Below are 13,504 nucleotides of genomic sequence, written 5' to 3' on the forward strand. Positions count from 1 at the left end.
CTGCGGTGTAGGCCAGCAGCTGTAGCTCCAATTAGACCCCTAGCCTGGGAACCTCCATATGCCATGGGGGCAGCCCTAAAAAGAAAAAGAAAAAAAATAAGGCTGCAAACTATAAATGTAACTAAAATTCATTGAGGTAAAAAAAAGATGCTGCCACATCCATCATTCTAGCAGAGTTTGAAAGATTTTCTCCATGGTTGTACAATTATAAATGTAATTAAAATTCATTGAGAAAAAAATAATAAGGCTGCAATGATGGAGTTCCCATTGTGGCTCGGCGATAACAAACTTGACTAGTATCCATGAGGACTCAGGTTCGATCTCAGGCCTCGCTCAGTGGGTTAAAGATCCAGCATTGCCATGAACTGTGATGTAAGTCACAGATGCAGATGCAACTCAGACCCTGAGTTGCTGTGACTGTGGTGTAGGCCAGCAGCTGCTGCTCCAATTCAACCCCTAGCCTGGGAACTTCCAAATACCACAAGTGCAGCCCTAAAAGGGGGAGGGGAGCTGCCATGAAATAAATCGTGACAATCATAACAGCTTAACATTTACACAATTCCATCCATTTGATACCAGGCCACATTGCCAAGGGAATAGGAACCATGGCTCAACTTTGAAACAGCACCAGTGGGGTTAATCTAGGAGAAACTGAATTTCTTTCAGGATCCTCTGTCTTCTCTGCCCAGTGCAGAGAATAGAAGAGTGCAATATGTAACAATTACTGGCATGTATTTAGCATTTACTGTCAGGCACTGTCCTAAATTTGGTGTGCCTATTACCTCACTTCTTCCTCACAGCAATCCTATAAAGTGGGTACTATAATTAACTCCATTTTATTAATGAGGAAACCTAGGTGCGGAAAGAATAATTTTTGCCCAGGATCACTGAGGTGTTTGTAATAGAGTTCAAGTTCAAAGCCAATTAGTCTGCTCCAACTGTTGAGTGTGGATTTTAAATTTAGAAAATCCTAGCTCTTCTATTCAGTATTTGCATGACCTTGAACAAGTTATTTTCCTTCTCTGAGCCTTAGTTTCTTCATTTGTCGAATGAAGATTATGATGTTTACCTCAAAGTTTAATCAGACAAAATAAAGGAAGTAATGAATATAACTGTTTATTTAAAGACTCTATTAAATAAGAACAGACTATTTTCCTTTTTGAATTGGGGGCGTTAAAAACTCCATGACTCAGAAATCTCCTGGGTGCATGAGTGGATGTTAGTAAGAACTATTATCTCTTTCTACTACTTTCCACTGATCTTTAGAATTTTTCATGTTAGACATAACCATTTAACGTTTCTATGAATAATTAGGCACATTCTCTTCCCAAGTGAAAAGAATAATTTATCATTCAAACTATTCATAGATGTATTATTAGAAATTACACTTTAGGAAAGAAGAAAACAGCTGGGTTTTTAAACTTTAAAAATGGATATATTAAAGAGGGCACATTGTGTTGCAAGCCATAGATTACTTAACAGAACCAGTTTTTAAAATAAAGATTTTTGGTTGTATAACTGGAAAGTCTAGCATTAATGCAGGCTTCAGCTTTGCTTTGCAACTAACCCTCACCACTAAGAACCCAGTTCTTCTATCTCGCCATTCTGTCTTCCATGCTACTGCCTTCATCCTAATTCCGACTCTCTTCTTGGTTGGAAAGTGGCTGCCGATTACAATTGGGGCTTCATTCTTTCCTATCTACATCCTGAAAATGAATGTGTATCGGTCCCTAAACATCCAGCACCACTTTGTTTCTTTGTCATTGGATACACACAAGTCCCTGCCTCTCCCTCATTCCCCTACGGGGCAATGCCAGATGCTGATTAGCCATTGCCACTGCAGTTTCTTCTCTAGCAGCCCCAGTCAGGTGGAAAGCTGCAATAAACCCTAATTATCTAATTTTGAAAAGACTCACATAAGATAAGAAAGCTGAACAAGTGTATTATATCTGACTTATCCCAGACCCAACAAACCCTTTGCATACCCTCTCATCCGTTTTGGTATTTTGTCTTCCCAAAACAGAAGCCTTTGTTCTTAATCTTTTTTTCCCTATAAGAGTACACACAGAGAACAAGTTCTCTGACACACAGAAAAGAGACCCCCACCCATACCATGGCATCATGCTCCCTGGCTGATTTGTGCAAGCTTTTGCTCCTTTTATAAATTATCTGAAAGGGAATACTGGACAGTGTTTCCTTTAGACCCAGGCAGTGCTCCTCTTCTACCTCCCTTTGTCCATTTTATGGTGTATCCCTCCCCACAGGGTGAGAGTCCACAGGTCCAAGGAAATAGGCTCACTCAATGCCCAGCTCCCCACTTATAGATCACCAGGTACCCAGGACCAAAGAACTCCTGCCTCTGATGTGTGGAGTCTTCTCCCATTGCCTGTATTGGCCTCTTTCCTAGGTCCATTTTCCCAAGGGTGGACCATACAGCTGGCGTGTGCACCTGTACACCTGTGGGTGGCCTGCAGCAGCTGTTGGTGGGGACCTGCAGACCGAGCTTGCATGTGTGGTGTCCATACACAGCCCCCAAGGCCCTTCCTGAGGAGTGAGAGCACTGGGGTTGGGGAGAGAAGGGAGGACACTCGTGGTCACTGATGTGTACTTCTCCCTAGACCTTGTGCTCAAAGCAGTTAATCCTTCTCATTTGTGTAAATTTCACCCAAATAAACTCAACTTAGCTATTTTTTGTGACCCCTCATTTCTTAGATATCTCTTTGTATTTGAAGTTCTTTGTTCAAATTATATTTTGTACATTTCTGTCTACATTAGCAGAACAGAAAACTTAAAAAGTGTTAAACAGTGAGTTCCCACTGTGGGTCGGTGGTAACGAATCCAGCTAGTATCCATGAGGATGCGGGTTCCATCCCTGGCCTTGCTGAGTGGGTTAAAGGATTCAGTGTTGCTGTGGGCTGTGGTGTAGGTCATAGATGTGGCTCTAATCTAGTGTTGATGTGGCTATGGTATAGGCTGGCAGCCACAGCTCTGACGTGACCCCTAGCCTGGGCACTTCCATATGCCACGGGTGCAGCCCTAAAAAGACAAAAAAAAAAAAAAAAAAAAGATAAATTCTAAACACTTTGCTGCTAGACATCTGGAAAATTATGACTATTCCCAACAACACATAAATTACCAATTTTATGGTTATTCGATTTATTTACTCAGTGTAAGAATCTACTATGGACTTCTCGGATTTTATTAAGGCTATATGTGACTCAATTTTTGGTTTTCGATTCCTCCTTGTCCTCTACTTTGTGCTGTGTAATGTCCAGTGGTATCTTTCTAAATGTGTTTATAACATCACCAAAGATTTTGCTTCTCATTTAATGCAGTGATCGATGATCTCCAGTGTGCAAGTGGATTATGTTTTAGAGTTCACATAGATAGAGACAACAGGTACTGCAAAAATCGTTTCCAAGGATGAATCAGTGGGCCAGCCTACACAAACTTGTTAAAAAAATAGTGGAGCTAAACCATAGTTTTATTGGCATAGATTGGATGTCCTTTCAGTCAAATTCCTAAACTAGGAATGTGTATTCCTGGGAGTTCATGGAAGTAGGCAGAATTACCAAAAGACAGAGGATTTATCACTAGCATAGTGACACTTAAAGGTTGGAGCTAGGATTCTTTTTTTTTTTTTTTAAGACGCAGTGCAAATAGCTTTATTTTTATTGATTGATTGGTTCTTGCTTTTTAGGGTAGCACCTGTGGCACATGAATGTTCCCAGGCTAGGGGGTAGAATCAGAGCTACAGCTATTAGCTGGCAACACCAGATCCCCAACCCACTGACAAGGCCGGGGATCAAACCCACACCCTCAAGGATGCTAGTCAGTTTCCACCGCACCACAACTGGAACTCCAGGGCTAGGGTTCTTATTTATATTTTTGTGTGGTAAAATTGCTACATTTCTAGAAATTTCAAGGTAAAATATGCTGGTCATTTTCCACCTCTTGCCTTGACCCATCCTCACTTGCCATCAAGGGACTAGAAAGGAAGACTAAACTAAACTAAATTTAACTAGAGAGAGAGAGAGCGAGAATAAGTATGACCGGAGAGCAGAAACCCCATTTTCCTGACTCTTCCCCAGTGAGATCTGGATGGGTCCCTCACTGTCCTCAGAGAATCCTCTACCAAGTGATATGTACCCAATTTTTGCCAAAGCCTCTAAAAGGTCGCCCTGCTGCCTGCCATGACTGCCTACAGAAAGAGAGGAATGACTAGCAGAGGTCCTGCTCACCACTCAGGCCATAAAGATCCTTCTATGTGCTGTTACTGCCAGGAAGAAGTGTCCAGTCCACACAGTGTTTTGGGAAAGCTATCAGTAACCAGTGCTGGGCAATTTTAGTCTATATTTTACACATATGCACCAACACCACTGACTCTAGAGGTAAGACTGATACCGTGTTATAATCAATATCACACAATTCCATCTACTGCTGGTCCATGTTCCTTGTGCAGTAGTCCCCCCTTTATCCACAGGGAATACGTTCCAGGACCCCCACTGGATGCCTAAAAAATGAGGCGAGTACTAAACCCTGTATATACTGTGTTTTTTCCTGTATGTGCATCTCCTTGATTAATTTAGAAATTAGGTACAATAAGAGAATACCCAAATTGCCCACATATGGGGCCATTATTAAGCAAAATAAGAATTATTTGGGAGTTCCTATTGTGGCTCAGCAGGTTAAGAACCTGACATAGTGTCCATGAAGATGCGGGTTTGATTCCTGGCCTTGCTCATTCAGTTAAGGATCTGGCATTGCTTCAAGCTGCAGTGTAGGTTGCAGATGCAGTTTGGATCCGGCATTGCTGTGCTGTGCTGTTCCTGGAGCTGCAGCTCCAATTTAACCCCTGGGCCAGGCATTTATTTGCTGCACATGCAGCCTTAAAAAGAAAAAAAAAAAAAGAATTATTTTAACACAATCACTGTGATACCACTGTGATACCAATAACCTAGCCATGGCTACTAAGTGACTAACTGACAGGATACGCAGGACAAAGTTATGATCCCATGTCCCAGGTGGGATGGAGCAGGATGGCACCAGCTTTCATCAAGCTACTCAAAACAACTCACAGTTTAAAACTTATGAATAGTTTCCGGAATTCTCCGTTTTGATATTTTCAGACCTTGGTTGACCATGATAACTGAAACCAAGGAAAGTGAAACAGAGGATAAGGGGGGACAATTATAGTTATTTTTATTTTCTGCTTCGATGAGTTCTTTCTGAAAATGCAGTGCTTAAGGAAACAAATCTATATTGACAAGGTGAAGGTAAAATTATACTATGCTAAAAGTATAAAGCTGCAACCCATTTTAAATTCCCATTGCCAGAATGGAAAGCAATTGTGATTGAAGTGACAGTGAGCAATATTCCTGCTACATGACCTATTTCACTTTAGCACTCAATTTTGTAAGAAAACTACATTCCTTTCTATCTTTAAGTGTTCTTTCAACTTGCCCCCAAGTAGCAATACCTGAAATAATTGTAAAAGCCTTGAGTGATGTTTTACATTAGAGTTCTAAAGAGTGTTTGGCTTAAAAAAAAAAAAAGAAAGAAAGAAAGAAAGTAAGAAAGATAACAGCAGCATCTTTCTTAAAAGTCAGTCCAATTTATTTGTAGCTTAAATGCACAAATTGTCATTTGGGAATAATACACTGGGAATAGCCTTAGAATTTAAAGTATAATAGAGAATGTTCCATCAATCTACCTGCAGTTAAAATATTAGCTGCTATTTTTCTTGATTATTATCTTTGGAATGTCCTTGGTACTTGTAAATATGAGATGCATTCAGAAATAGAGGAGGAGATTGTCAAACATGAGACTTGTCCTGCATGCACACATAAGACCTAATTCCCATTTTTTTGATCTGTACTTTTCTGATATGTTTTTCTGTATATGTACTTTTTAAATATCTTATGTAGTGATATATTATCATGTAACTTTACTTGAAGAGGCCCCAGGATAATATATATATGTATGTATATATATATATCAGAAAATATTATATATATACCAGAAAATATTAATATACTACATGACTTCACTCTTCATTGATACGCTTCATTCTTCATTGATTTCCCTTTAGTTGTATTTATTACACTTCTTTATAAAGTGCAAGAAAACTTTACTCAGAGAAAAAAGTTCCATAGATGTCCTCCTAAGTTATTTATGTAGATATCTTTTTTCTCACTCAAAAACCGGCTCTCTGGACACAGACACCTGTCATGCCTATTTCATCATGGTATTCCATGAAACAGTCTTAGCCCAGAGTAAAACATTTAGTAAATTTTCATTAAATGTTCGTTGAAGAAATTTGCCTTCCAGAGTCCCACTGCTTGGCCTTGGTAGTCAGAGTTGTACAGCCTGTCATTTTTTAACATTCCTTTAAGAAAACCTGGGAAACTAAATTTGAACAATAACAGAATGTTCCATAACCTCTTAATCTTAATTTTTTTTTTTTTTTGGTCTTTCTGCCTTTTCTAGGGCTGCTCCCGCAGCATATGGAGGTTCCCAGGCTAGGGGTCTAATTGGAGCTGTAGCCACCGGCCTACGCCACAGCCACAGCAACGCCAGATCCGAGCCGCATCTGCAACCTACACCACAGCTCACGGCAATGCCGGATCCTTAACCCACTGAGCAAGGCCAGGGAACGAACCCACAACCACATGGTTCCTAGTCGGATTCGTTAACCACTATGCCATGACGGGAACTCCATCTCTTAATCTTAATTTGAATATATTTTTCTTGTTAAAACTTTTTAGAAAGGTAAAACACTGCGTCATTTTTCCTTCTTTCCGTCTTTCAGTGATTCATTCAGGAAACAGCCTTATTCTCTTTTTAGCTTTAAAATCTTGCAGGGTGCTTATTTAACCTTACAAGTAATAAATGTAAAACTGAGCCTCAGTACATTCTTTTTTGTGCTTATGAAAATATCCCCCCCAAAGTAATTAAAATTGTGATATCCAATGCTGATGAAGTTGTGAAAAAGTAATAGAGTAGGTGCCTAGAAAGGCAGGTAAAACTCAGTTCCCTAATAGAAAGCAATTTAGAAATGTGTACACAGGTGTTTATTATAATTTATCTTTAAGAGCAAAAATTAGAAACAATAAAAGTATTAAACAAAATTTGGGACAGATTAAACAAATGATCACACCTGACTTTGAGAGATGATAAACTATTCACAAGCCAATCACAAATACTGTGTAAAAACCAGCTTGTGGTCTAAAATAACAAAAATCAGAATGTCAGACTCTGTGATGAGCTTATTATGATTGCTTGAAATATGTAAGCTTAAATTTTAAAAGACTAGAAGGAAACAGGACAAAATGAAAAGAGTTATTATAGAATGATGGGATTATGGGTGCAATTTTTGTTTCCTTTTATGTTAAAAGATTATTTTAACAAAATATAAAATCAAAGAAAAACAGGATCAAGTTGTAGTCCCTTGATGTTCATATTTTAAGAAGGATATTATGCAGATACCTAAGCAACATTTGTCTTCCTTTCTTCAAAATCTCAGCATGTATTTCGTCTGGTTCCAGGAGCTTAACCATTTTTTTTTAAATAATTCTGGCTACCATAGTTATTCTTTGAAAGTCTAAACAAGGTTCATATTGTTCCCTGGCAGCATCTTTTGTTTGCATTAAACCATGAGTTATGATATTAGTGCATCCTGGTATAGGTTCCTTGAAGAGAGCAGACTTGATAGCTCTTTTTCTGGTGGCATAATAAATGATAATCCTCTTTCAGGGTGTATTCAATTTCCAGTGGAGTCTTACCCTTGGATCTGTGCAAATAGCATATCAAAATTTTCTTATAATGGCCATCATTTTTCTAAGTGAACATTTTTACCATTTTACTGAGGAAAGTGCAAGAGTTATGATTATAGTGTAACTTTACATAGGAAGCAGAATTTCTTCCTTGAGTTATTAAGACCTTCACAGTTAAAATAATTCAGTATAAGAATAAAACATTTTTACTCTTCTAGAAAGACTCTGTAAACTTCACATTGCTAGCTTATGTGATAGGTGTACAAAAATCATCTTTGTATAAGTTACAATTAATTTAGCTTTCTATCCATTCTGGAAGGTCATTTATAAATGAGGAGTATAAACCAAATGATAATAAGGGCAGAAATATTCATCACCAGCTCTCCCAATTTTTAGATGCATGCATTCATTCACCAGTGCATCACTATGTCACAAGCACAACCTCTTAAGCCAGAGTTGTATAAATCTGGAAAAATTTCCTTACGTGTCTGTGTCTATTAAATAAAGATAGTGCTTATCTCATAGGAATCCATGAGAATTAAGTGAGTTAATGAATGTCAAGTTCCTGGCACTTACAAAATCTTACTGTTTTACTAATGTACCTGTTTTTGAAGGTGAGAGCACAAATATTAAAAAGGCACAACTTCTGCCCTGCAGGCAACTTAGAAAACATTCTTAAAAGTCGACTAAGTTTGCTGCGAACCTAAAATTTCTCTAAAAAACAATTTTAAAAAAATTTTAATTAAAAAAAAATAAAATTTATCTTAAAAAATAAAGTCAATTTTTTTAACTAAGGAACAACTATTTAACCCTCAGTGGAAAGAAAATTGCCCAATAATTGAAGCACATAATAAGTGGCTTTGGGAGGAGTTCCCCTGCAGCGCAGTGGGTTAAGGATCCAGCATTGTCACTGAAGCAGCTTGGGTCACTGCTGTGGTGCTGTGGTGCAAGTTCAATCCCTGACCCGGGAACGTCCACATTACATAGACATGGCCAAAAAAAGGAAAAAAAAAAGAGAGAGAAATTTTGGGAATGTTTTTGAATGAAAGTGAAATTCTTGTTTCTATAAGTTTGAGCTACAGAGAAGTTTTAAGAGCCACGTGTCTTTTTTTTTTCTCCCAGTTTTATTGAGATATAACATATTGACAACATTAAATTAGTTTTAGGTGTACAACATAATGTTTTATATATATTTATACACATATATACACATGTATATATATATATATATATATACATACACACACACACACACACACACACACACACACATATATATATGTTGTGAAATGATTGCCACGTTAAGTTTGGTTAACATCTGTCATCTCACATAGTTACAAATTTTTTTCCTTGGGATTTTTCCTCACATAGTTACAAATTTTTTTCCTTTTAAGATCTACTCTTTTAGCAATCTCCTACCACACAGTATCTTTGAAATACCATACAGTATTGTTAACTACAATCATCATGTAGAATATCTTTCCTTTGCTTTTGAGCATTTCAAAGGACTTTCCCTCTTTGGAAAACAATTGCTGGTTCAGAATCTAGGAAAACTGATATGGGAAATTTTTCTAGCTAATAGCCACCATCTTTTTCCCAAATGCCTGTTACTCAATACAACAATGGAAACCACTAGTTTGAAAGTTTATTTTAATTATCTTTACAGTGAAATTGGAAAGAGAAATCAAAGCCGTTTTTACTTTCACGCACAAAGTGCCTGAGTGAATTAAGTTGATGTTCAAAGATGTGTATATTCTTCAAGATTTAGATTTGGAGATGCTCATTTGATTGATTCTAATAAATATAATGATTTAATCTCTACTTTCCTGAGCTGATGAATAACTTAAAAGTTCCTTATCAAGAAAGACTTAAATTTTCATTAGTTTTTTATTCATTCAGCAAATCTTTGGTGGATGTACCTAGCACCATGCTAGATATTCGTTTCCATGGGTGATTTGCTTTTGCTTTCTTAGTGGAGAAAAGACTGAACATGAGGAAATTAACCCCGTTGTATCCTTGGTCCTTAGAACATAGAATTTTGGACCGAACAAGCTAATTTGTGTTATCTTACATATTGTATCCTTCTCAGCATTATTGGATGGTTATATTCTCTAATGATTTATATAATATGTTGATTTTGTCGGTTTTATTTAGTAGTATCTTTTTTTTTTTTTTTTGAGGGTGAGCCTGGGTTGCCTGGAGCAGTAGGACAGCATGGAATACCAGGGCCAAAGGTTAGTACCAAGAAAACCATGGAGTTCCTGTCATGGCTCAGCGGAAATAAATCTGACTAGTATTTATGAGGATGAAGATTCCATCCCTAATCTCTCTCAGTGGCTTAAGGGTCCAGTGTTGCCATGAGCTGTGGTGTAGGTCGCAGATGTGGTTGGGATCTAGAGTTGTGTGGCTGTGGCGTCGTAGGCCAGCACCTACAGCTCCGATTCAACTTCCATATGCCATGGGTTCGGCCCCCCAAAAAAAGACACAAAGAAAAAGAATCATTTGAGACCTGAGTTTTCATGACATTGTAAGCTGTTACAATTTTTTTTAATATCCCACTAGGTTTACTTGGATGGAATTTTTGTCAATAATATACTATGCTGTAGTATAAAACCTTGTGACTGAAGAATAAATGATGTTTGTGATTCTCATTAGCTTTAAACGCAGAGAAATAAGTACGATATGATTGTCTAAAATTTTATTAGTAGGATACTTAAATAACATGAGAAACCTCTGCTTTAAATATGGCTGTTGTAATTTTACCAGTTAATGAGCATATTAAGATATAGGCCATGTCTGTACTGCCCAACATGTACGTAATTTTTACAAGATGTACCAAAGATGACCGCAGTGTTGCTGTGACTTTTTCCTCAAGATTTAGCCACCTCCAAAACTTATACAACATAACCCGTTAATCAGATGAAGCGCATAATAAAGATGTGGCATGTTTGAAATTTAAAAATGGATGTAGTCTGAATTACTAAACAGGGAAAAAATGTAATGAGGATTTTTTTTTTTGGATTCCAAATTTCCTTTGTTTTTGAAGAACAAATGAATCTGTTAAATATAAAAAGATTGGTGACAGTTTAGTTGAAACCAAACAGGCAGGCAAATCCCAAATCCTTTGATGAGTGACCATCCCTTGAAGTACAAAACTAATGTATAATCCCATCAGCTGTGCTATGCATCCAGCCCACACATGTCTGTCAGCTGATTTTACAGATCACATTGCTATTGACAGGCACCCAGGACAGACGTAAATTTATAGACCTGTCCTTTGTCCTGCAGGAAAGGAAAGAAAATATTCCTTCTGGGACTACAGCCATTTTCCTGTCTTCTTCCCTCTCTAGCTCCATGCTAAAAAGCCAAGAGAGGAGTTAATGCTTAATCATGTTCTCAGTACTATTCTTCTGTTGCCTAGAGACCATTAGGATGGATGTTGAACAGTGAAAGGTAACCAGCAAATCCGAAAGCCAAAGGGTCAGGAGGAGTTTCAGGGAATGAAAAGAGTGTTGCCTTCAAACCAGCTTCCACAGTGAATTATAATTTTTTAAAAAACCACCTTAAAAATAATTTATAAAACAATCTTACTGCAACACTTTCTCAAGCTTTTCTTAAGAGGAATATCATAGTGTGTGTGAGTTGCTTTAGAACTCTCTGACTCCATCCCTTGTCCCTTCCTGGGTAAAGTGTAAGTGGGATTCTTTTCAGGACACAGTTTTGCATTTTAGTCATCTGTCGTGGTCATCATTTTGAGTAAAGACATCCATTCGAAACTCACTTAGATTCTGCCCATTGTGGTATCTTTTCTGAAATGACTAATGCCTCCTAAAGCACACCTGACTTGGAGCTTGCTGGTCAACAGGTGGATAAGAGTTCATGACAAATTCATGCCTGGGGGCTTGGGGTCATGTCAGGGGAAGGCCGAATGGGGAACTACATGGGTGCTCCAGAGCCCTGAAATAATCCATGCACCAGGACTGCTTTGAATAGAAGACATCGTGGAAAGACATGCTTGCTCACCCTACTGAGCCTGAGTTTGGGCAGGATAAAGAGTTATCATCTCAGAAGCCTCTCGAGACAGCAAAGTGCCACAACATTGTTCTCCTTAGCACCCCAAAAGCCAGGTTTTGACGGATAATCTTAAATATTTTTCTTCATTCCTCAAAAGCAAAGAATTAAGACTACATTTGCTATTGCTATCCATACTCAGTTCTTCAGGAAACTCATCTTACCATTTGTTTTTACATAGCAACTAAATATTGCCAAAATAGAAAATGTCACACATCATTTACCTAGTATGTTCAATATCTGCTTTTGTTTAGTGTTGCCTACTTAGGTGTTTTATAATTTATTATGTAACTCAATCTTTGTTCTTTTGCCCAGGGAGAACCTGGAGAACGAGGAGAAAAGGTGAGAGTGGGTCTGTCTATTTTTATCTTTTTCCCCCAAAGAAGTACTAAACTGAACTATATTTGTGTATGGATAGATGGATGGATGGATAGATAGATAGATAGATAGATAGATAGATAGATAGATAGATACACACACACACATATACAGATATACCTTGGGGATATTACAAGTTCAGTAATAAAGTGAATATTGCAACAGAGCAAGTCACATGAAATTTGCCCCACAAAGAACTCCCATAAAAACAAACAAAAAATAGAAACAAAAAAGAGAAGTAGAGTGCATATGTTAAATTTCTCTTAGACGTCCTTCCTTGCTACATTTGGAGATGTTTTCATGCAGTTCCCTTTAACAGTGTTTGAGAAGTGTGCTGTCTGTTTAAGACACTACCAAGATTCCATGAAGTGCTCTTCATCAGTGAAACCATCTTTCTGACAAATCAATATTATCACCACTAATCCCAAAAAAAGTACAGATCCAGCAAACTGCATGAATGTAACTGTATTTTCAAGCATTGTAAAATAAAAATAAAGAGATTTATTAAATGGAAGGGGAGCAAAACAGAGAGGTGACTCAGTCAAACCCTTCACTTCATGACCACCCTGAACTCGTTTTTCTAATAAGAAAATGTGGTTTGTCTTTTAATAAAGGGATTTCCAAGCAATTTTGAAAAGTGTGCTAATGGGCTGCCTATCAAAGATCCCTCATAACTGATAATCAGTATGTTTGTTTGGCATCCAACCAGTTCATGGTAATTAAATTGAAATTAATTGGTAATCAGATGATTATTTTGTGTACAAATTAAGGAAGGAAAATGAACAGTGCCAGCACCGCTGTGGGGACTCATCTGATAAAGTGGCTCGGGCTCCAGGGCTGCTGTGGTGTACTCATCACCATAAAAGAATGCCCGAGCAGGTTAGCTTCATGATTATTTGAAGCAAGAAAAGAAAATGGAAAGGAAATGTTAAAAGCTCCCACCCTCAACACCCCTACTTCTCCCAGGGAAACCATTATCAATAGTTTCTGTCTTATTTTACAGAAATCTTTAAAAATGATAGACAAGTGACCTCTTATGAAGACAGAAGGGTATTTATGGAATATATGAACAATAATGCATTGTTATTGCTAACATCTGTCATTAGAAGCTTATGATATACCAAATACTGTCCTAGCTGCTTTACACACAGTAATTGTTTATTTCTTGTAATCCCATAAAACATCCTTGCCCTTACATTCACACGTGAGAAATTTGACGCCAAGGAAATTTCATTCGCCCTGTAGGTGCTGGAGCCAGGCTCGGTCTCTGGGCTCCAAAG

At 37.8% G+C, this 13,504-nt stretch overlaps 1 protein-coding gene across 1 annotated transcript in view; it reads left to right on the plus strand.

Annotated features, from left to right (window-relative positions):
* The window catches only part of COL25A1 (collagen type XXV alpha 1 chain), a 441,616-nt gene that overhangs the window by 353,186 nt on the left and 74,926 nt on the right, over positions 1-13,504 (plus strand). Inside the window, exons 13-14 of the mRNA XM_047799010.1 lie at positions 9,956-10,009; positions 12,162-12,188. Of these exons, the coding sequence (XP_047654966.1) occupies positions 9,956-10,009; positions 12,162-12,188 (81 nt within the window). The remainder of the gene's footprint in view (positions 1-9,955; positions 10,010-12,161; positions 12,189-13,504) is intronic.

This window comes from Phacochoerus africanus, chromosome 10 (genome assembly GCF_016906955.1).
Source record: "Phacochoerus africanus isolate WHEZ1 chromosome 10, ROS_Pafr_v1, whole genome shotgun sequence".
In the NCBI taxonomy this organism is placed as follows: Eukaryota; Metazoa; Chordata; class Mammalia; order Artiodactyla; family Suidae; genus Phacochoerus; species Phacochoerus africanus.